A 26089-nucleotide genomic window follows, 5' to 3' on the forward strand; every position below is an offset into this window, starting at 1 on the left:
TAGGTGGCCAAAATATTGGAGCTTCAGCAACAGTCCTTCCAATGAATATTTGGGGTTGATTTCTTTTAGGATTGACTGGTTTGATTTTCTTGCAGTCCAAGGGACTCTCAAGAGTCTTCTCCAACACCACAGTTTCAAGGCATGAATTCTTTAGCACTCAGCCTTCTTTATGGTCCAACTCTCACATCCATACATGACTACTGGGAAAACCACAGCTTTGACTAGATGGACCTTTGTCAGCAAAGTGATGTCTCAGCTTTCTAATATGCTGCCTAGGTTTGTCATAGCTTTTCTTCCAAGGAGCAAGTGTCTTTTAATTTCATGGCTGCAGTCACCATCTGCAGTGATTCTGGAGCCAAAGAAAATAAAATCTGTCACTACTTCCACTTTTTCCCCTTCTATTTGCCATAAAGTGGTAGGACCAAGTGCCATGATCTTAGTTTTTTTTTTAAATGTTGCCTCTCTCTCTACTAACTGTCTTTGAGGTTAAAGACTGTTATTTGATAGTGTTATATATGACATTCAAGTCTTCTCTATAATGAAATACACCAATGTATCCCATCAAGTAACCCGATATACATACGTATACTTTATGATAATTTACATATAAAAGACCAGTGGTAGGTGATCTAATGAACACTGAACTCCACAGAAAAATGAACTATAAAAGGAGGTATTTTCTTTTCACAAAAAGCAAGAGATCATAGTAACTAAAATATTTTCAATTCCATAATTAAGAACTTACTCTTTCTCCAGGTTGGCTACAACACCATTTACATAATCAGTATCTGTCTGGGAGAGAAAAAAAAAATTATACCAACATTCATGTTTCTATGTTTTTATATCTTTATTTCATATTTAACTTTTAAATCTGAACTTAAATAAATGATTAAAACATTCATTGGAAACATGAAATTTTCAGATAACTTATGGGATTTACATAAGTTGTACTCTATGACCCTGCCATATATCACTGAGTATTTACCAATACAATAAGCAGATTCTTAAGTTTTTATTGCTTTCAATTGTCTCTGTCTCCATTCAATTCAGCAGAAAAAAGTGAGCACAGAAACTATTTCTACTTCTGCAACATCCAAACTATAAGTAGTGAATAAATACCAGACACAGCATGCAATAGGGAAAGAATTTCCACTTGGAATCATAAAATCTAGGTTCAAGATTTGTCTCCCGAGCTACTGGTCTGTGTGATCTAAAATCACTATGCTGAGCCTCAGTTTCCTATCCTATTTAAAAGAAAAAAGGGTGGGAGGAGATAATATCTCAGAGACTATGACATTAAATGAAAAAGCTATGTAATAAAAAGCTGTGTTATTCTTTATTACTTTTATTATTTTATTTTTAGGCTGATAATGAGAATCCAAGTCAAGAGCGTGTTAACAAATCAGAAAAAAAGTTTAACAAACCTGTCAACTTCTAAAGTATATACAAGTGGACAGCCAATACTCCCAAACAATTTTAACTACAGTGACAGCTTAAAATGCTCAATTGTTAAAAGGAATCAATGATATATATAATATGATCTATGTTACAAAGACTGCCAAAACACTTCATACTTGAGGAAAACAAAACTCACCAAAAAAGATAAAGCTTTAAGCCTGGATATGACAAAACCACTGAATTTTTTTTTTTAATTGTTTTAGCAGAAGTCTTTTTTAAAAAGTATTTTGACTGTAATTTCTGTTCATTGAAAGTAACTCCTATTTTACTGTTAAAGACGTAAGAGTGAGGAAACTCATTAAGAATGTAGCCTTCAAATTCCTAACAAAGAATTATGGGAATACAACTAACACACAACTCAAAACCCTCCATCCTTCCCCTACACAAACCCAAACACATCTCACCACTCATCAGGCTATGATTTTGGAGAACACAATCAATTCTGGTTTGTGTAACCTTTAGTGAGTTTACTAATACCTGAAATTCAATTTGATAAGCATTTATTAAGAGCCAGTGATCTGCCTACCCAAGGAAATGGGAATACAAGACACAGAAGAGCAGCTCCCTATCCCAGGAGTCTGTCCAAGAATAGTCTTATGTGAACACAGATCTATCATGTAATGTATAATAAAACCTAAAACGCAAGTGATCCATACCTAACAGTACACACAACCCTTACGTTGCACATTAACTGACATTAAGTAGCAAAAGATTCATTTAAAGGACTATACAGCCTTTGAGATTTTGGAGGCTTCATTGCTTTAAATTTAAAGAACCTTTTTCCTGAAATCTTTTTTATAAAGGTCTGTGGAGATTTTTTTTTAAGATTTTTTTTTTATGTGGACCATTTTAAAGTCTTTATTGAATTCGTTACATACAGCTTCTGTTTTGTTGTTTTATTTTAAGTTGAGAGGCTTTGTGGGATCTAGCTCCTTGACCAGGGATCAAACCCACACCTCCTACACTGGAAGGTAAAGTCTTAATCACTGCACTGCCAGGAAAGTTCTACATGAAGACTTTTTAAAACGTAATACTGTTACCCAATTATCAGAATGTATCTCTGAATCTATGACTGAAATATTTATTCCAAGGGTATGTAAGTGATACGATATGATTGAGATAGGTGGGGGAAAAGAGTAGACATACATTGAAAAGAAGAAAGAGCATTTACCCGCCTTGGAATATCAAGTCTTTTTTATGGTTAAGCAAAATTATTTTTTAATTAAAACCAAAAGATGTATAAATACATACTGAAACACAGATGAACCCTGAAGACATTAGGCTACGTGAGAGAAGCCAGTCACAAAGGACCACGTACAGTTCATAACTGTACTTTTAAAAACTGTCCAGAATTTTAAAAAAAATCTGAGACAGAAAGTCTCAGAGACAGAGACAGAAAGTAGATTAGTGATCTACTAAGTAGTGTCTAAGCCTAGAGGTAAGCAGTATTGATGAGTAATGGCTAAGGGGTGCAAAATTTCTTTTTTAGATGATAAAAAAATCTTCTAAAATTGATTGAGATGATGGCTATAGAACTCTGACTTTAAATAGGTGAACTGTATGTTATGTGAATTCCAAATAAAAATCAAAAACATAAAACCAAGAAAAAAGTTAAACATAGAAAAAGAAGGATTTCAGACTGTGCATACCAAACTGTGGGTCAGCTTCTCTTAGGGATATATAAGGAAAAGTTTAAGAAGCATAGAAGCAGGTTCAATAAGTCACTAATAGTGACAACTCACCACTGTAAAGTCACACATACGTAACCACGCATCAACATGTATGCTTGGCTTAAGAATCAATTTTACCAGTAGTGTGTAAATTAGATGAAAGGAAAGTAACAAATTCCAATCTTTACCTTAAATCAGTAATTTATACAGTCCAATTTAAAAAGAAATAATTCTTTGCCAAATGTCATGGCAGTCAGGAAATTGCAACAGAGTCAAAATATTTCCAGAAACTTTTGATTAAACTCAATTAATATATAAAATATCATATCACTTTTGAATATGCTATAGCTGTTATGTTCTGTGATACTGCAAAGAACAAATATGTGAAACAGAAATCTGAGTAAAAAGATACTTCTACAAATAAATTATAGAAACTTATTTCTAATGGTCCAATGAATAAAACAGAATGTTAGAGGCAACCTCCTATGAAAAATAAATGTTGCAAATGTCAGAGAATTTTAACAGATACCAGCTGTAAAACAGTCACTTGGATGAAAAGAAGAAATTTTAAGCAGTAGATCAAAAAGAACATAAAATTAAAAAGACTGAATTTTAAATCACTTGAAGGTAAAAACTGTCTTTAAAAAACTGATTCTGTGTTTAAAGAACATTTTTAAAATGTCCTTTATATATGGACAGAGGGGCCTGGCAGGCTACGGTCCATCAGGTTGCAAAGAGCTGGACACGACTAAAACAACTTAGTACACTCACACTTTACACACATAAGTAAATTTACTATCTTCTTTCTACTCATTTCATTCCACAAATATTTACTTAGTGTCTACACCATAAGCAGGGATATTTATATCCACAGCATATCCATATCCTCAAACTCTGAGTGCATGCATGTTCAGTTGCTAAGTTGTGTCTGACTCTCTGCAATACCATAGACTGTAGCCCGCCAAGCTCCTCTGTCCACGGGATTCTCCAGGCAAGAATACTGGAGTAGGTAGCCATTCCCTTCTCCAGGGGATCTTCCTGACCCAGGGATCAAACCCAGGTCTCCTGCATTACAGGAAGATTCTGAGCCACAAGGGAAACCCTTAGACAGGGTATGTGTAAGATAATCCACTGGAATACATCACAGTGTAAATTTTTCTATTTTGGATATATTTTAGAGGGTATAATATACTACTATTAGTATACACATGTACAAGCTGGGAGTATGGGATCAATGAGATGCTGAGCAGGAAGGCTGGGCTCGCAATGCTATACTGGGTGAGTCCTGGTGAGATAGGAAGGTTGAACTAGCCAAACAAGCCACCAGGTGGTAATGAAAATAGGCCACAGAAATAAGGATGCTATCAGCCACCTTTTACAGTTACCTTCTAAATAACCCCTGCTGGCTCTCTGTTGAGGTCCTTTAATGGACTGGAACCTGGTGGTCCGGAGTCGACTGATAAGAAAGTAAAGAGCACGCAGCCCGGCCCCGTGGTGCCGGAGGATGTGGCTGGGGGCACGGGGGTGGCAGCGGGGCAGCGCTGGCCCGGCGCAGCGGGGCTGAGCCCAGCAAGGGCCGGGCCTCGGGGGCGCCCTCCCCGGCACCGCGGGGAGGAAGATGGAGATGCACATCTCATGCCTGTTTCCCGAGCTGCTGGCCATGATCTTTGGCTACCTGGACGTGCGTGACAAGGGGCACACGGCGCAGCCTGCAGGCTCCGGGCATCCGCCGGGTGCAGATCCTGAGCTTGCGCCGCGGCCTCAGCTACGTGATCCAGGGTATGGCCAACATCGAGAGCCTCAACCTGAGCGGCTGCTACAACCTCACCGACAACGGGCTGGGCCACACATTCTTGCAGGAGATCGGCTGGCTGCGCGCGCTCAACCTGAACCTCTGCAAGCAGATCACTGACAGCAGCCTGGGCCGCATCTCCCAGTACCTCAAGGGCCTGGAGGTGCTGGAGCTGGGCAGCTGCAGCAACATCACCAACACTGGCCTCCTGCTCATCGCCTGGGCCCTGCAGCACTTCAAGGGCCTCGATCTCCGCAGCTGCCGCCATCTCTCGGATATGGGCATCGGGCACCTGGCAGGCATGACGTGCAGCAGGGCCGAGGGCCGCCTGGGCCTGGAGCAGCTCACGGGGCAGGACTGCCAGAAGCTCACGGACCTGTCCCTGAAGCACATCTCCTGGGGGCTGACGGGCCTGAGGCTCCTCAACCTCAGCTTCTGTGGGGGCATCTCGGACACCGGCCTCCTGCACCCGTCACACATGGGCAGCCTGCGCAGCCTCAACCTGTGCTCGTGCGACAACATCAGCGACACGGGCGTCATGCATCTGGCCATGGGCAGCCTGCACCTCTAGGGGCTGGACGTGTCCTTCTGTGACAAGGTGGGGGACCAGAGCCTGGCTTACATTGCACAAGGGCTGGATGGCCTCAAGTCCCTGTTCGGGCGCCACTTGTTGAGGTCCTTTAATGGACCGGAACCTGGTGGTCTGGAGTCCACCGATAAGAAAGTAAAGGAGAGAGAAAGAGGCTGATATTCCTTGGTTTACGCAGAAAGCCAATAAAGCCGCTGCACAGAGCTTGTTCTGTTCACGAAGGCCTCAGGTGCCCTCTAGATAGGGTGTAGGCACAGAGCGCCTTCTTGAGAGGGTCTTAGAAGCCTGGGCAGGAAAGTGAACCCAGAGGACCTCTGCGCTCCAAGGAAATAGCCTGAGAGAGAAAGAGAGACAAAGAAAGCAAGACATGGGCACCAAAGCTCTGATGGAGCAAAGGTGTTTTATTCAACATTGTGTGGGTATTTACACTGTCTTACAAGGTAGCTATTTTCAGCAGAGATAAAATCAAAACTTACAAGCTATCAAGGAAACATGAGGTCATCCATATGAAAGAGAGAGGGTTGTAAATAATCACTTTTACCATATGGTTCATAAAAAGGAAGAGGGTACTTATCACCATATAGAAAAACTAATGAAGGAAATGCCTGGATTCCTCAGCCCCAGGGAGAGGCTTGCCTCTCCTCTTAATTCCTGAATACTCAGGAATTAATAAGGAACAGAGAATTCCTGACAGATCCAAAACAGCACACTGTTCCTGACAATGCTTCCTGACAGCTTTCCATTATTCCATCGACAGCTTTGCTGAAGTCCTCTGTCCTTGCTCCTAGTGGCTACATTTTCTTCCAGTTATAGGTCCCTTGTTTTGGCTCCTTGGCATGCAGGATAACAATAATAAATTCTTATTTGATACTGGACATCACAAATGGACAGGGCTTCCCTGGTGGCTAAGTAGTAAAAAAAAAAAAAAAAAAAATCTGCCTGCCAATGCAGAAGATGCAGCTTCAATCCCTGGGTTGGGAAGATCAGCTAAAGAAGGAACTGGCAACCCACTCCAGTATTCTTGCCTGGGAAATCTGGGAAATCAAACCAGTGAATCTTAAGGGAAATCAACCCTGAATATTCATTGGAAGGATTGATACCAAAGCTCCAATGCTTTGGCCACCTGATATGAAGAGCTGACTCATTAGAAAAGACCCTAATTCTGGGAGAGATTGAAGGCAAAAGGAGAAGAGGGCAACAGAGGATGAGATGCTGGATAGTATCACTGACTCAGTGGACAGGAGTTTGAGCAAACTCCAGGAGATAGTGAAGGACAGGAAAACCTGGCGTGCTGCAGTCCATGGGGTCATAAAGAGTTGGACACGACTTAGTGACTGAACAACAACAATAAACAACTAAAAAGCTGGGCAAAATATATGATCCAGCTGTTCTCAGACAGTGGACAGCAGGCTGTGCAGGATGGGATTCTCTGAGAGAGAACTGAGCATCACGATTGTCCCGACTTTCGCCTGGAGACATTTCCAGATCACACTGCAGGAAGGGAAATCTGAAGACAGCAGCTGGAGAGTGCAGAACAGACTTGCCAAAAGGAGACTGACTGCTGCACAGAAAATGACTGTGTCCTTGAGTGCGTGCTGGGTGGGGACCCAGTGAGAATTCCAGAAAGATAGCATGTACACATGACAAAAGGATTAAAATGACAGGCATGTGCCACAATGCGGTTGGCAGCTCATAATAAATTGCAGACCTACCAATGAAGGTAGAACCTACCGGAGAAGGCAATGGCACCCCACTCCAGTACTCTTGCCTGGAAAATCCCATGGATGGAGGAGCCTGGTAGGCTGTAGTCCACGGGGTCGCTAAGAGTCAGACACGACTGAGCGACTTCCTTTTCACTTTTCACTTTCATGCATTGGAGAAGGAAATGGCAACCCACTCCAGTGGTCTTGCCTGGAGAATCCCAGGGGTGGGGGAGCCCGGTGGGCTTCCGTCTATGGGGTCACACAGAGTCGGACACGACTGAAGCGACTTAGCAGCAGCAGCAGCAACCAATGAAGGTAACAAGTACCACAGTTAGTGTGTAGTTTCTGAAACAGTCAAGCTATCAACCTAAAGGAAATCAGCCCTGAATACGCATTGGAAGGACTGTTGCTGAAGCTGAAGCTCCAATACTTTGGCCACCTGATGCGAAGAGCTAACTCACTGGAAAAGATCCTGATGCTGGGAAAGATTGAAGGAGAAGGGGGTGGCAGAGGATGAGATGGTTAGGTAGCATCACTGACTCAATGGACATGAATTTGAGCAAACTCTGGGAGATAGTAGAGGACAGAGCAACCTGGCGTGCTACAGTATATGGGGTCACAAAGAGTTGGACGCAACTGAACAACTCATGAAAAGTCTCCGAGTTCATGAAACACAAGAAAAGACTGAAGAACTGTCATAGATAGGAGGAGATTAAGGAAACAGAACAACTAAATGCAATGTGATACTTTGGCTTGTACACTGGATAGACAAGTGACCTTAGACGTAAAAACATGGAATCTGAATCATGTCTACAGTTTGGCTAATAGCATTATGTCAAGATTAATTTCCTGGTCTTAATCATTCAAATGTGGCTACGTGAGTTATTAACATTAGAGTCAGTGCAGTGAAGGGGATATTCTGCATCACTTTTCCAACTTTTCTGTAATTCTAAAATTATTTCCAAATAAAGTATTTTAAAGTGACTTACTAGAAAAGACCCTGATGCTGGGAAAGACTGAGAGCAAGAGGAGAAGAGGGGTGGCAGAGGATGAGATGGTTGGATGGCATCACTGACTCAATGGACATGAGTTTGCGCAAACTCTGGGAGATGGTAAAGGACAGGGAAGCCCGGTGTGCTGCAGTCCATGGCGTGGCAAAGAGTCGGACACGACTGAGCAACTGAACGACAACAAAAGTGCCTTCAAAGAAAAAAATAGCCAGTCAGGCATCTTTTCTACTTGAAGCTCTCAAATGACTTTCTACATCAGCAGTTTGCAAAACAGACCCACTCTTTGTTTTCATAAACTAAAAACTTTACTGGAACACAAGCCCACCCTTTTATTTACGTATTGTTTCTGGCTGTTTGGGGGGCTACAACAGCAGAGTTGAGCAGTTGCAATAGAGACTGAATGTCCTGCAAAGCCTAAAACGTTTGTCAGGTGGCTCTTTACCAAAAATAAAAACTTTTTGTCAGTTCTCTGACTGAGGGTAAAAGTCACATTCTCGTGATGGCCTGGCGAGTCCTAAGCAATCTGGGCCAACCCTCTCCTCCACCTGCTGCCCACTGCTGAGCCCCTTACCTTCTCTGCTCTGGTCACACAGGCCTCTCCTTGCTGGTTCACAAAACGTGCCACGCAGTGCTCTCAGCTCAGGGCCTTTGCACACACTGTGAGTCCACTTGGACTGTTCAGCTGCTGCACCCTTCAGGTCTTTGCCCAAAGGTCCTGATCACTCAAATAAACCGGTACTTCCTTTATTATTCACTCTGATTTATTCTCTGCTACCATCTAACATATTATTCACTACCATCTAACACATTTATCTGTCCTTCTTGACAATGTAAGTTTCATTGGGAAGAGGCTTTGTTTCATTCAATGATATGTCTAACACCACAGTTCGGTAAATAACTACAAGCAACTTTTATAGGACATATAGATACACACACACACACACACACACACACCTCTCCTGATCAGCATTTGTGTGATTTATAATCAACGCATAAGTCTGTGTGTGTGTGTGTGTGTGTGTGTGTGTGTGTGTGTGTGTGTTAGTCGCTCAGTAGTGTCCAACCCTTTGCAACCCCTTTGACTTAGCCCACCAAGCTCCTCTGTCCATGGAGTGGATGCCATGCCCTTCTCCAGGGGATCTTCCTGACCCAAAGATAAAACCCAGGTCTCCCACATTGCAGGCAGATTCTTTACTGTTTGAGCTACCTGGGAAGCCCAACATCTTAAAATCTAGCTGCTAAAAAAAATTACAGGTCAAAAATACTTCTGAAGTACCAAGACAGTTACCTGTGATTTAAATTCAAGAATAGAAACAACTAATAACTAGACAGATCATCAGCAAGTTTGCAAAAGGCATGAACACTATATTCAATAATGGAAAAGATTGTGAAAAAGAATATATATATATGTATCATTGAGTCACTTTGCTGTATAGCAGTCATTAACATAATTCAACTATACTTCAACAAATCTAATCAAATAAATAAAAATAAAATGAAAATATAGAAATGATAAAGGCAATAAAACTAAGAGTCAGTTCTTCGAAAAGATCAAAAATGATAATCAACTGAACAGCATCACAAGAAGTATTTCTACTTTCCCTGATGGCCAGTGAGCTGGCGATCTCAGAGGGGGAGGAAATGGGGAACAGAAAGGAAGGGAAATGGGGGTGGGGGAGGAAGAATGAAGATAGGAGACTGCTGTTTTCATTCTATCGGACTCTTGTGCATATATAACTTAAATGCACTTAGCTTTGTGCATATATAACCAACACTAATTTTTCAAAAAAAGAAAAGTGTACAGAAAAAATTATTCTTGTGTAATTCCAGACTACAAGTTAAGGGCACAATCTACGGTCTAGTGGGTTTTTTTTTTAATCTCCTCCAGTACCTTCCCCATTTTAGTGCTTCAATAAATACTAGTTCAATGAGTAAAAGCATACTTAGAATGAAATCTATTCTTTTGCCTCTATTAAAAAAGATGACAAACAGGTAATGATGCGAGTTTGAGAAAATGTTAAGTCTAGCGATGGCCACCGTTTCTGAGGAAACTGCACTTGTCAGGTGCTGTGGGGTGGAAGCAAGTCCCGAAGCCTTCAGGTCAGAACTCCAGCTGAACGCACAGTGACTGTCTAACCAACAAAGACCAAAGCGCTCACACAGAGCTCACCCAGGAACACCGCGCTGACGTCACACATGCTCACCGGTGAGAAACAGCTACGACTGCAAACTCCATTTTCGGTAAAACCAAAATTAATAACCAAAATTCTCACACTCAAAAGGAACCCAGTTTGATTCCAGTAATCCAAGGTAACATGCAGAATTGTGAAAACTAGCTATACTTGCAGGAAGCAGCCAGACTCTGTGGCAGTTACAAAGGCATGGTTTTTGATCAAAAACTAAAACAAATCACCAACTAGCCTGTGCCGTCTCCTCCTATAAATCAGGAGTCTAGAGAAAAAAGCCATTTCCTTCAATGATGATTCACAAAGAAGGAACCAACACAGCAACTAAGGAAAAACACAAGAAATAAAGAAGAGCTTCATCAAAACCTGTGAACAAAAATAACTACATCAATAGCCATAAAACATAAAACAGGACCAAATACTTCTTCATTAATTTAAAAGAAAAACACACCCAGTTGAAGCTGTTGTGAAGCAACTGCAGATAGTAGAAATGATTGGAATGATTCTAAAATATACACAGAAATGCAAAAGACCTAAAGTATCTAAAATAATCTTGAAAAGAAGAGAATTGGAGGACTTAATCTTACCTGACTTCAATACTTCAAAGTTATAGTCATTAAGATAGTGAGGAATTTGTATAAGGATCAACCTACAGATCAATGGAATAAAACAAAAAAAGACCCACACTTATAGGATCACCGGATTTTCAACCAAAGCACCAAAGAAATCCAATGGGGAAAGGAACGTGTTTCAGTACCTGGTACAAGAGTAAATGACATCCATATAAGAACAGTGAACTTTAATGTGACCAAAAAATTACCACTAGATGGACTGTAGACCTAAAGCAGGAGTTGAAGTGTGAATTTTTCAGAGAAGAAAATCTTTATGATTTAGGGGGAAGCAAGGGTTCCTTAAGTCATGGAGAGCAACAGTCATAACTGTTGACAAAGTCAGAAACATTGACAAATTAAACTTCATCAAAATGAAAAGGTTGTGCTCACTAAGACAAGGCAAAAAGATGCACAGACTTCCACAGATTGGGGGAAACATTCACAAAATCATGTATTTGACAAAGGAATGGCATCCATTATATACAAAGAACTCTGAAAAACTCAACACCATCATCCAAATTTTTAATGGGCAAGGTTCAAATTATGATAGATAGAGATGTGATAAACACAAACACGAAAACATTAGTAGAATTCAGGTAGTCTGTAAATAGGTATTTACTGTAAAATTCTATCAATTTTGTTGTATGTCTTAAAGTTTTCATAATAAAAGGTACCATTCAAAAGTTCTTTCTTGAACTTAAAGAAGACTTGACTCCATATACCTAAAGAATATATCGTGTGCCAGGAAAAATGATCCACACATAGTTGTTAAAATCAAGACATATTATAGCAAAATTAGTAGGCTTTAAAACTGAAAAAGAATCTTCTGGGCAATCAGACTAAATATGGATTACTTGTAGCAAAAATAAGAAAGCTGGAATAACATCTGTCTAGTTTCAGCAACAGCACTATACTACTCCCCTAACCTCTTAGGGAAAAAAAAGAAATTCCTCACATGAACCTTTCTTGAGGAAAACGAGAAAATGAACTTCAATCAACAGATTTAAGTAGGTTAAGCAAGTAAGTAGATGGGGTTCCCAGGTGGAGCTAGTGGCGAAGAACCCGTCTGCCAACGCAGAAGATGTAAGGGACACGGGCTCAATCCCCAGGTTGGAGAGATCCCCTGGAGCAGGAAATGGCAACCTGCTCCAGTACTGTTTGAAAAGGTCCACGGACAGAGAAGCCTGGCGGGCTACAGTCGCTGGGGCTGCAAGTCGGACACAATTGAGCACACACACCAAGGAAGTAGCTACACTATGAAGCATGAGGACCAAACTTCTCATCGTTGGAGCAAAAGAGATAAAACTAAGGAATGAGCTCGGAGGCCAGAATAAACCCTGTGGTATTGGGCTGCACCTCCCAACAGACACACACAGGATGCACACAGATGCACACTATGGCCATGTACGATGCCGACATTTGGGGAGATCGGCGACAGGGTATCTGGGAACTCAGCATAACTTCTGCAAATTTCCTACAAGTTGAAGATTATTTCAAAATAGTTTTTAAAAATGAAATGTGAAACTTCCCCCCAAAATAACCAATGCAAAAAAACAAAAAGCCCCTACCAACAAGAAAATTTATGAACACTCTTGGTCATCTCCTTGGTCGAAGAGGAAACACAAACCAAAATCACAGATGGTGCAGGGTAGGGGTAGGAAATTAATAGATACAAAAAATATAGCCATTTATAATGACTTTAAATGGACGATAATCTGCAGAAACACTGAATCCCCATGTTGGACACCTGAAACTGTAACACTATAAATAAACGATACTTCAATTTAACAAATCATGGACTAATAAGAATTGAAACATTTCACATTAGAACCTATGGGATACAGCTAACACAGTACTCAAAAGAAAATTTATATTAGTTCTTATATTAGCAAAAGGAAAAAATAAATAGCATATAATAAATCAGCATAGCATCTGGGTCAAGATGTTTGCAAAGTATAAAATGGGAACAACAAAAGCGAAAAATTAATAGTGTTAAAAGCAGACATTAATAAATTAGAAAACAAAAGAGAGAAATTATGAACCTAAAAGATGGTTTAGAGGATAATGAGTAAAAGCAGACCCACTGGCTAACCCATCAAAGGGGAAGGGCATACAAACACACACATGAACAAAGAGATTACGGCGGAATCATCACAAAAAGAACAGTACTTTGCTCCACTCTATATGAAGCAAATTTTCAAACTTATAAAATGAACCACTTTCTAGGAAGGCATTTTATCAAAACTGACAAGAAACCTAGGTAGCTCTTACTGTTCTAATATGAAAGTCTGTTAGTATTATATCATCTATGTAGAAACGGGGAGAAAAATAACACATCCACGCCTACACTCGTGAAGCATCTCTGAATGGGGAGAAAACCGTAACAGGCGAGGGGGCCGTACCGAGCGCCGTGCTGAGTGAAGGCAGGCAGAGAAGGGCACGCGTCACACGCCACCCCTTACGTGCGGAATCTAAAGAGAAATGATGCAAACGGATGTATTTGCAAAACAGAAACACACTCACAGACTTAAGAGAATGAACTTGCCGTTGCCAGGGGTGGGGTAGGGGAGATGGAGGCGGGAAGTTTGGGAGGGACACATACACACGGCTGTGTTTAAAGTGGATCACCAGCAAGGACCTACTGTAAGCACAGGGAACTCTGCTCAGTGTTATGCGGCAGCCTGGATGGGAGAGGAGTTTGGGGGAGAATGGACACATGTATATGCATGGCTGAGCCCCTTTGCAGCCCACCTGAAGCTATCACAACATTGTTAATTGGCTAATGTCCAATATAAAAGCTTAAAATAAAAAATCCAACAACAACAGGCAAGGGGAACAGCCTTACAGGAGAGACTTTTTGGGGTATATAACACACATTTATAATTTTTAAACCATATGATCCTATTACCTGACCAAAAAATTAACTAAGTAGCAAATAATTTTCCCTTGCAAATAAAACATAGAACAAAAAATTAAAATCCACAGCAACTGGATCAATTCTCTCTGGTTATTATTCAATTTGTTTTCATTTACAAATTTACCTGCTCTGCAAATCCTGCCCACAGGCCTGCTAACCAACTAGCACTACTGACTCAATTTAAATCAAAGAACTTAAAGAAAGCATACTAAAGGTCTCTGGCACTCTCACCGCAAAACTCAAACTAGGATGTGTGCAGCAGTAAAACCGGAAACCGAGGAAAAAGCAAAACTTACTCACACCAAATATTAAAACACTCCAAGGAGCCAGAAAGTCTCTAAACTCAACTTTTCAGAGACTACTTTTAGGTATTTTCCCAACATGATGAATTTGTTATTTCATTGTAGGATCACAACTTGAAATCTATTGTTTAGGAACTTAAAAATAATTACATATGGCTTTCAGATTGTTTCTAGGCAAACAGGATCTTAGTTGGAACCAACAGAAATTGACTCAGGTAGAATAGTTAGAAAAACAATTTACTGAAGACTACTGGTTAGAATTCGCAGAACCTCCAGTGAGGCTGAGGAACCAGGCTAGGAAGGCGGCAGAAATAAAGCGGGGTCAGAGCCAAAAATCACAGAATGGTCACAATGCCATAGCTTTCAAGTCCTCACCATCCATCAATAGTTGGTGCTCTGGACTCTGCCCCTGTAGTCCCTGGAGACCCCAATACCACCACTGTCCATCACCGGAATGCACTGTCCATGATCTCTGCTTCTTTAGAAAAATAATGCTAAACATATTTTCCAATTTTTTGCTATTGGCATTTAGAAGTATAAACTGATCCTGTATCCAGCCACCTTAATAAATTCTCCTCTTACTCAAAGCAATCTGCCTGTTTTGGAGGGGTTTTCCATGTCATCTGAAAAAACTGAAGCTCCATGCAAAGTCCGGGAAAGGAACAGCCACATAGCTGAGCTTAGGTCACATGACTGAACGAGTCAAGCAAATATCTGGCATTTTTTAGTTTCCACAGTGGGAGGAAGACTCTTTCTTTCAACAAGATTCATTAAATGGGGAATTCTCCAAAGATAAGAAAGGAACATAAAAAAATAATTTTTGCTAAAATTCAGAGTATACTGTAGGAAAATATTCTGCCAGAAATGATGGTGACAGAAATAACATTATAGAAATGATTGTGAAATAAGAAATATTATAAATTAATAGTAAAATATATACATAAAAATAAGACAACCAAGGATCACTGGGATACAAAAATAAGAATTATATTCTAAGTATAAGGAAACACAAGAGTGATGCAATCTTCAAATAGGAATACCACCCTTGGTTGGTATCACAGATCCTTCAGAGCACGTGGCATTCATTCCTCTCTACTTCTCCTGCAATTTCAGAATGCAGTTACTGAACTCTCAGTAATGCACCAACAGCCAACTGTTCAAAACCTTGAATTTTCTGTAAATATCTCATCAAGTTAAACCAATGGATATTTAAGGAAAAATCATCAGAGAGGAACAAAGAAATAGAAACACAACAGATGATTACTTTTCTGACTCTCCTTTCTTCCCCAAGGGGCATCTTACGGTTCCCCACTTCAAGGAAAAAACACAAAGAACAGAAAGTTCAACAAGGATGAAGAGACTATGACCTGCTTCACTGCCTATGTGTATTCTTGTCTAGTTTTTTCAATTCTAATTTTCTCCTCACATGTTAAAGTAGACCCATGGTAATTCATACTTTTATAAAAGCTGAAAAGGTTAGCCAAACACAAATTTACTTTGGCCAATTCACTCTAGGTTAATTTCAAATGGGAGAGTAGGGGAAACTTTCATAAGAGGGATGAGCTGGGAGCTGAAGGAGGAATAAGAAAGAAAAGGAAGAAGCAATGTTTAGGGTGAGAAATAACACAAACGGAATCAAGACCATCCAAGGTCTATGTAACAAATTGACAGCAGAATGACCACAGCCCAGACCTACTAACCCTATGATGTCAAATGACAGTGAAAGTCGCTCAGTCGTATCCGACTCTTTGCGACCCCATGGACTATACAGTCCATGGAATTCTCCAGGCCAGAATACTGGAGTGGGTAGCCTTTCCCTTCTCCAGGGGATCTTCCCAACCCAGGGATCGAACCCAGGTCTCCTGCATTGCGGGCGGATTCTTTACCAGCTGAGCCATAACGGAAGCCCACACTATGATATAAAGAACCTTTAATAAACAGACCAGAAACCTGGAAGAGAGGCAGTTTGGAGAAACCAGATTAATTTAGTTATGGACAGATTAAGAGTTGCCCATAAAATACTTCAAATAATGTTATCAAGTCAGCAGTTGAAAGTAGAGACTCAAGAAGAAGCTAGAGATCTAGATTAGGAACCATCTTACACGAAGATCATGGTCAGAGTCATAGAACACACATTTGGGAATAGTATTAAATGAGTCCCAGGCTACCAGACACTTAAGTGAAAACTCTTAATCAATGTTGAACCAAATGTGGGGATTAATAATTTTATACTGGGACTTTCCTCAGTGTGAGCTCATTGCACCTCCCTGCAACAATGTTGACCTCAAAGGCATTATTCTCCTTTTAAAGATGAAGAAACTGAGGCTGACCAAAAAAACTACCTGCTCCAATGGCAGAATCCAGACCCTGAACACAGGTCATGTGACTCCAAACCCAGCATTATTACATCTTAGTGATCAGAGAAACAGCTACAGCAAGAGGGCCCTGAATCTTCATAGTGTTCAAAAGCTATAACAAACCTAGACAGCACATTAAAAAGCAGAGACATCATTTTGCCAACAAAGGTCCATACAGTCAAAGCTATGTTTTTTCTAGTAGTCATGTACAGATGTGAAAGGTGGACCAGAAAGAAGGCTGGGTGCCAAAGTACTGATGCTTTAGAACTGTGGTGCTGGAGAAGACTCTTGAGAGTCCCTTGGACTGCAAGGAGATCCAACCAGTCCATCCTAAAGGAACTCAACCCTGAATATTCATTGGAAGAAGTGATTCTGAAGCTGAAGCTTCAATATTTTGGTCACTTGATACAAAGAGCTGACTCACTGGAAAAGAGCCTGGTGCTGGGAAAGATTGAGGCAGGAGATGGGGAGACAGAGGATGAGATGGCTGGATGGCATCACCAACTCAATAAACATGAACTTGAGCAAATTCCAGGAGACAGTGAAGGACAGGAAAGCCTGGCGTGCTGAGGTCCATGGGGTCGCAAAGAGTTGGACACAACTGAGCAACTGAACAACAGCAAGCGTTTATCTCTGTCTTTAAGCTGAGTACAACTTTTCAAATGAATAAGGATAGTTTTTTATTCTATAGTTTTTAAATTTTAAGGCTTTTTTCCTGATAAAAATCAGTACAAGCTCGTTGCAAAAAAGTTCTAATCTTAGGTCTTTCCTGGTGGTACAGTGCATAAGAATCCACCTGCCAATTCCTGGGACACAGACTTGATCCTTGGTCCAGGAAGATCCCACATGCCATAGAGCAACTAAGCCGTGCCTCACACTACTGAGCCCACACACCCCAGAGCCCATGCTCCCCAACAAGAAAAGCTACTGCAATGAGAAGCCCGGAACCACAACTCGAGAAAGCTCCCACACAGAAACAAAGACCCAGCACAGTCAAAAACAAAGAGAGAGCAATTTTTTCAGTTTTAATTTTACAAAACTAAATGCAATATAAAGTGGTATCTTCCCAAAATCCCCGTTCTCAAGATATCTGCTACTAACAGTTTCAAGTCTAAGAAAGTCTAAAAAAGAGGGGATATATATAAATATATACACATATATAAAACTGACTCACTTTACTGCACAGCAGAAACTAACCAACATTGTAAAACAGTGAGACTTCAATAAGAATTAATTTAAAAAATGGTTCCCAGTCTATTTCACGAGACCATTTTCTCCATTCATTTGTCAATGCACTTTAAGAGCTGTATGAATGTGTCATGTGCTGGAATATATTTAAATACTCAAAAATGTTTCTACTGGATCAATTTTTAGAAGCAGGATGTTAGCTCACAGAGGAGACCTGACATTTTAACAGCAACTGACAAACTGCTTTCTAAAGAGGTTGTACCAATTTCTACTGATATACAATGTGTGATTGACAAATTTGATTAATTAAAATGTAAAATTTCTATAACAGACAAAAACATCATAAACAAAGCTCATGCAAAAAACAAACTGGACAAGAGTTAAACAGTCAGAGTTCATTCATATGAAAATTTCTTATAAATCAACACTTACAAATGAAAATGAGCAAAGGCTACTCAACATCACTCATTATCAGAGAACTGCAAATCAAACCCACAATGAGGAACCATCTCACATCCGTCAGCATGGCTGCTATCGAAAAGTCTACAAACAATAAATGCTGGAGAGGGTGTGGACAAAAGGGAACCCTCTTACACTGTTGGTGGGAATGCAAACTAGCACAGCCACTATGGAGAACAGTGTGGAGATTCCTTAAAAAACTAGAAATAGAATGCAACCCAGCAATCCCACTGCTGGGTGTAAACATCGAGGAAACCAGAAATGAAAGAGACACATGTACCCCAATGTTCATTGCAGCACTGTTTACAACAGCTAGGACATGGAAGCAACCTAGATGTCCACTGGTAGATCAATGGATAAGAAAGCTGAGGTACACATATGCAATGGAATATTACTCAGCTATAAAAAAGAACAAATTTGAGTCAGTTCTAACGAGGTGGGTAAAACTGGAGCCTATTATACAGAGTAAGAAAGAAAGTCAGAAAGAAAAACACCAATACAGTATATTAACGCATATATATGGAATTTAGAAAGATGGTAACGATGACCCTATATACAAGATAGCAAAAGAGACACAGATGTAAAAAACAGACTTTGGACTCCGTGGGAGAAGGCAAGGGTGGGATGATTTGAGAGAATAGCATTGAAGCACATATATTACCATATGTGAAACAGATGACCAGTCCAAGTTCAATGAATGAAGCAGGCCACTCAAAGCTGGTGCACTGGGACAACCCAGAGGACAACCCGAGGCAGAGGGAGGTGGGAGGGGGGTTCAGGACAGGGGGACACATGTACTGCTGCTGCTAAGTTGCTTCAGTCGTGTCCGACTCTGTGCGACCCCATAGACAGCAGCCTACCAGGCTTCCCCGTCCCTGGGATTCTCCAGGCAAGAACACTGGAGTGGGTTTCCATTTCCTTCTCCAGTGCAGGAAAGTGAAAAGTGAAGTCGCTCAGTCATGTCCGACTCTTAGCAACCCCATGGACTGCAGCCCACCAGGCTCCTCCGTCCATGGGATTTCCCAGACAAGAGTACTGGAGTAGGGTGCCATGACACATGTACACCTGTGGCTGATTCATGTCAATGTATGGCAAAAACCACCACAATATTTCAACTAGCCTCCAATTAAAATAAATGAGTTAAATAATAATAATATTATAAATACAAATGGCCCAAATATATATAAACCATGTAAACCCATTCAATAGACAAATCCAAATTAAACAAAAGCAATGTATTATCATTACCTATCAAATTAGCCAAAATAAACTTGAAGAATAGTAACATTATCTCACAGAGCCTGGGGACAGGGTACCAAGCTCTCTCCCAGACTGCTGAAAAGGGACATGAGCAGCTTAACTTCTGCACGGCATCTTGCCCAGGTGTGAAAATTTAATGTATGTGGACTTTACCCAGTAATTCCATGTTAGTTAGGAATTGATCCTGCATCAGTACCAGCCAAGTGCACAACCATTTATTTATAGTCATGTTCAGTGCACTGTGAAAATAGCAAAAGTGTGAAACAGTCTAAATCTGTCAATCAGAAACTAAATCTAGAATGTTAAAAACCATACAGTGGAATGTTACGATGCCATAACAATGATGGTGTGACAGCTATCTGTTTTAGCTTGGGAAAATGTCCATGATACTAAGAGATATACAGAACAATTCCACTTACATATATGTATACAGCCAGGGGAAAAATGTCTTAAGATATATGTATTTCATATTTCATACCTCAAGATATATGTATTTCAAAATAGTGACAGTAGTTATATCTATATGGAGGAATTACAGGCAATTTTTCAATATATATTTCTGTAATGTTCTGAACAATATACATGTGTTTATTCTTTATATATAAACAAGAACATTTTCATTTAAAAAGAGACAGGAAACACTGAAAAGTTGGCAATCAGTGGGCCAGAATCATCAGATGAGGTTATAAAACCTTCTTATGTTCTGAAATTCTATATAATAATTAAGGAAATATTTATTCCAGGGTGCTTCTTCCTCATTAAAAAAACTTGCTCCAGATTTACTCTTTCCCCATATCTTTTGAGGAGACTAAAATAAAAGAAATATAGTATTTATCATTAACATGATGTTTGACTTTTCATTTTTTGACTTTTTAAAGTTTCTTTGTTTTGAAATGAAGGACAACTGCTTTACAGCACTGTGGTGGTGTCTACCAACACCACCATGGATCAGCCATAGGTTTACGATAATGTGCTGGACATTGGCAGTGCAGAGAAGGGGGAGGGAGGACAGAAATGATAGAAACACCACCATGGATCAGCCATAGGTTTACAATAATGTGCTGGACATTGGCAGTGCAGAGAAGGGGGAGGGAGGATAGAAATGAGAGAAACACCACCATGGATCAGCCATAGGTTTACGATAATGTGCTGGACATTGGGAGTGCAGAGAAGGGGTAGGGAGGATAGAAATGAGAGAAACCCCAGCCTAGGCTAAACCTTTCTCAGGTTTCAAAGCTCCCCAAAGACATTAATGCAAATCTCCAAGTTCAGGTCCTGGAGCTAAAAATGGAGACTCGTTTGTAAAGGATCTATATATATAATATCATCCAACTGACAACAGATATTACCATTCCTGGATTGTGAATACAGAAAGGAAGTGAATGCAAAGATTACAAGTTAGATTTATATTTAACTGTCAGATGGAATAGACCACCTAACCTTTGCTACTGCTCATCACATTTTATACAAAAAGTTTATAAGAGCATATTCAAAATATGGTCTCAATTCTTACAGATTATACATAGTAAAAATATATATATATAACAAATAATTACCTCTCCTATGAAGACTACTATAACACAGTCCAACTTCTCTTCAGGATACAGATTATCAATAAGGGAATGAAGAGTTTCTATGAGGTAAGATTTAACTTCTCTCTTCACTGTAGGAATTCCCATTACTATTGAAACTGAAACAAAAAAATGATAGTAATTATATTAAAAGATGTCACAGAGACAATGCAGAAAAACTCCACTATTTCAAAATTATACACTCTAAAATTGATAGAAAGAATTGGGTGATCAAAATATACTACATTTCAGAAAGAAAAATAATCAAAGATATGGGGTATGCCTATTACACAGTAATTCTTTTCCATATGGCTTCTTCGTAAGGAAAGCAATAATGTCAAAGAACTGATAAAGATGAAAGACATTAAGCCACACAGTAAAAATGAACAGTAAAGTATAAACAACAGATTTTATTATATAACTGAAACTTAGAAATATTAAACACATCCTAAAAATTAATGTCTCACATGTTATGTATGAGGCGCCCTAAGGAGGACACAACAGCCCTTCTGTGGCTTTTTTCCAAATTCATAACCCCAATCTAACCATGAAGAAACGTCAGACAAATACAAACTCAGGGGATACTCCACCAAGACCAGGAAAGAAAGGATGAGGAACTGTCCTTGACTGGAGAAGACTAAGGGGACCTGACAAGTACATGAAATACGGGATCCTGAGTTATATCCTGGAACAGAATAACAGCAACAACAGTAATAAAATGACAGAATCTGAGTAAGAGCCAAGGTTAACAGCATTAATGCTAATTTCCTGGTTTTGATCATTATACAACAGCTACAAAAGGTGTGAATGTTTACAGAAACTAAGTGAGGTAATGCGGAAATTGTGTTCTGTTTGTGCAACTTAAAGTCTTAAAGTTACAGTCAGGTCTACCATAATGCTTGTTTTAAAGCATTCTTCCGACATGATGAATACACTAGAGAACAATCTGAGCATGATGTGGATTTTATGTTGGCTTTTATGCAATTCCCCCCCGGGACAAACAAACACTAGGTGAGCACAGAAAACCGTACCCATTTGGACTGAGTTCAGAAAAGTGAACCAAGCCGGGTAAAAATAATGCACAGCTGTCTCACTTCACTGCACGCTGAGAACCACACCCGTCTATTTCTGGTGCTACAACTTTCCACCAGATTTCAGTCCGCCCACTTTGCACCACTTCACAAAAACCTTCCAGGCTGCAGTCCCTCCGAAGCCCACTTCAACAAGCAAACCTCAAGTCTTCATCACAAGGTACTGACGGAATATGGTATTTCTTGTAGTGTTTACGCATTTCTCTGACACTGAGTATGTGCGACATCGTGCCACCGCTTTGATTAGCTCATCTTTTCTTCGTGTGCAACTGACAGTGTTTTTGAGTGTTGTGATCCTAACCCCATTTTTAGCATTTTATGACACAATTCTGCACAGCACAGTAATATTTAGGAACACATATATTACAGTATTTCACAATGTTTTTAAAAATAACATCTTTCAAAGTCTTAGTATCCTAAGCATTATTTATCAGTGGAGAAGTAACTTGCAAAATTTTAAATGAAGTTTTAATAATGTAACAATTTATTGGAGATACTGTACTACAAAATATCAGCTTTTCCCATAATCCAAATGAACTTTTTGGCCAACCCAATACTTAGAGGTCATAGACTTCTAAAGCTAGAAGGAGGCTTAAAGATTATGGGTCCATGATTTTACTACCAGGATTGTGCAGTTCAGAATACTAAGGTCCAAATAGCTTAAGGGAAACCCCCAAGTGTGAATATCATAATCCTCTCTCTCATTCTGGGCTGAAGAGTTTTCAAGGACTCAAAAAAAGAAGTGCTATATTTGTTTTGAACATACATATTGACCACATTAAACACAAGGCATTATTCTAGGTGTTAGGGATATAAGAGTGGCCAACATAGATAAGGTCCTTGCCTTCATGGGACCTTTCTTACTGAACACATTCTAGAGGATGGAAAAAGATAAACAATTTTTAATAATCTTGATGTGAAAAGCCAATTCAATGGTAAAGACCCTGATGCTGGGAAAGAATGAAGGCAAAAGGAGAAGGGGGCGCCGGAGGATCAGATGATTAGACAGCATCACCAACTCAATGGATAGGAATCTAAGCAAATACCAGGAGATAGTGGAGAACAGGGGAGCCTGTTGTGCTTCAGTCCATGGGGTCACAAAGAGTCAGACATGACTTAGCACCTCAACAACAACAAAAATCTTAAAACGTGGCAATATTAAAAAGAATGTGCAGAGGACAGGGGAAGGAAAGGTACCTGTACAGACAGTACAGTCATGAACAGACTCTCTAATATCAACTGAGCTGGTAATTAACGATGAGAGAGAGAAGATGAAGAAGATGAGGAAATAGCTGGGTGCTGAAGACAGAGTGGTCTTAAGCTAGTCATGCAAGAGCAAGAATAGAACGTATCCAAAGCAGAATGAGATTAGACTCAGACGAATCAGTTCAGGATCAGATCACATATAACCTTAAATTTAGTTTTAGTTTTGTGCAAGGGAAAGCCATTGTAAGGTGGTAAGTGGGGAAGTGACAGTATCCATTTGCAATTTTAAAAGGTTACCAAACTTTGTGGAGAACAGACACAAAGAGTTAGATGGCATGTTTAGAGAAGAAGCCATTTTTCCCCAATAGACTGTTTTGGACCTGAAATAGATATTCTTTAGTTTAAATCAAGGCACTCAAGGTCTCCAAAAGCACTAAAAAGGAAAGTACTGATTTCAGCTAAATCTACAGAATTAAGAGTATCCATGCCAGTGGTAATTCACAAAATACCATAAAAAAAGGACAGCTCTTTCCTGCCTTCTGGAGGTGTGGTAAAGTCCTCTTGGTGCATGCTGTGTGCTAAGTCGCTTCAGTCGTGTCCAGCTTTTTGTGACCCCACGGACTGTAGCCCACCAGGCTCCGCTGTTCATGGGATTCTCCAGGCAAGAATACTGGAGTATCATACCCTCCTCCAGGGGCTCTTCCCAACCCAAGGATCCAATCCATGCCTCTTATTTCTCTTGCATTGGCAGGAGGGCTCTTCAGCACTAGCACCACCTGAGTGGCTGGGGAACTTGGGGGGAGAGGACATGACTAGTAACAATGAGTCACCACCACGTGTAACTCAGGTCCTGAGTACCTGGAACTGTAGTGTGAAATCTTCTCTGCTCAGCAGAGCAGCCATTTAACATTTAACATGGCAACTGCTCCATCAGCCTGGATCCTGAGTGGTCAGTGATGCATGAAGTCCCCTGCTAACCCTAATGAACATGTATTTTGAGCAGAAATAAATAAACCTTCAATTAATTAAATCTGGGGAGTTGTTAGTTACCACTGCATAACCCAGCCTGTCCTGTTTGCTACAATTCTTCTTCTATGGTTTACAAGGTAGAAAATGAAAGTATTCTAAAGGGTCAGAGTTCGGAAGAAAAACTTGAGGAACATCAACAATAAGGCCGTATCATCCTCCCAGTGGGGGCTTCCCTCATGGCTCAGATGGTAAAGAATCCTCCTGTGACTCAGGAGACTTGGTTTCAATCCCTGGGATGGAAAGATCTCCTGGAGAAGGGAATGGCTACCCACTCCAGTATTCTTGCCTGGAAAATCCCATGGACAAGAGGAGCCTGGTGGACTACAGTCCATGGAGTCACAAGGAGTCGGAAGCAACTGAGCACACTCGTCATCCTGACGTGAGGAGCAAGGTGCGTCGAGTAGCCAAACAGAAATAGAGCCCGAGGGCTGGACTAGGTACTCTGTTCCATTGATTCACTGTCCAGTATTTCCCATTCAAGTATGAATTATGCATCTGTAATACATCTGTCTGGTCTGTAATGTACCAGACAATCTAAAACCACAGTTGCAACTTACAACATAGAAACTCTCAGACTTAGAGAAGGAACTCATGGTTGCTGGGGAGAAGGCTGGGAAGAGGAGAGAGGGAGTTTGGGATGGACACATACACACTGCGATATTTAAAATGGCTAAGCAACAAGGACCTACTGTAAGCACAGGGAACTCTGCTCAGTGTTATGCGGCAGACTGGATGGGAGGCGAGTTTGGGGGAAAATGGATACATACGTATGTATCGCTGAGTCCCTTCGCTGTTCACCTGAAACCATCACAACATTGTTAATTGACTATACCCAAATACAAAATACTGTTTATGGGTTCTCAAGGTAATTATACTCAAGTGGTTTGCTGTTCCCTTCTCCGGTGGACCACATTTTGTCAGAACTCTCCACCATGACCTGTCCATCTTGGGTGGCCCTACATGGCATGGCTCAAAGTTTCATTGAGTTAAATAAGGCTGAGCCAAAGACGGAGTCAAAGCAAAAAAAAACACCCAGCTGTGAATGTGACTGGTGTGGAAGCAACGTCCGATGCTGTTAAAGAGCAATATTGCATAGGAACCTGGAATGTTAGGTATGTGAATCAAGACAAATTGGAAGTGGTCAAACAGGAGATGGCAAGAGTGAACGTCGACATTCTAGGAATCAGCAACTTAAAATGGACTGGAATGGGTGAATTTTACTACTTCAGTATTCTTGCCTTGAGAACCCCATGAACAGTATTTTGTATTTGGGTGTAGCCAATTAACAATGTTGTGATCCTTTCAAGTGAACAGCAAAGGGACTCAGCGATACATACATATGTATCCATTTCCCCCCAAACTCCCCTCCCATCCAGGCTGCCACGTAACACTGAGCATTGTATCTACTACTATGGGCAAGAATCCCTTAGAAGAAATGGAGTAGCCATCATAAGAGTCCAAAATGCAGTACTTGGATGTAATCTCAAAAATGACAGAATGATCTCTGTTCGTTTCCAAGGCAAAACATTCAATATCATGGTAATCCAAGTCTATGCCCCAACCAGTAATGCTGAAGAAGCTGAAGTTGAATGACGCCATGAAGACCTACGAGGTCTTATAGAATTGACACCCAAAAAAGATATCCTTCTCATTATAGGGGACTGGAATGCAAAAGTAGGAAGTCAAGAAA

General features: G+C 40.4%; 1 protein-coding gene and 1 pseudogene across 2 annotated transcripts in view; one reads left to right on the forward strand and one right to left on the reverse strand.

Moving 5' to 3' along the window:
* Window positions 1–26089, reverse strand: part of MGAT4A (alpha-1,3-mannosyl-glycoprotein 4-beta-N-acetylglucosaminyltransferase A) — a 126327-nt gene that overhangs the window by 38385 nt on the left and 61853 nt on the right. For both annotated transcript variants that reach the window (XM_027554657.1, XM_027554658.1), the window contains exons 5-6: window positions 21059–21192; window positions 746–792 (exon numbers count right to left, since the gene is read on the reverse strand). In XM_027554657.1, coding sequence (XP_027410458.1) covers window positions 746–792; window positions 21059–21192 — 181 coding nt within the window. The remainder of the gene's footprint in view (window positions 1–745; window positions 793–21058; window positions 21193–26089) is intronic.
* LOC113900948 lies at window positions 4747–5904 on the forward strand (annotated as a pseudogene).

This window comes from Bos indicus x Bos taurus, chromosome 11 (assembly GCF_003369695.1).
Source record: "Bos indicus x Bos taurus breed Angus x Brahman F1 hybrid chromosome 11, Bos_hybrid_MaternalHap_v2.0, whole genome shotgun sequence".
NCBI lineage: Eukaryota > Metazoa > Chordata > Mammalia > Artiodactyla > Bovidae > Bos > Bos indicus x Bos taurus.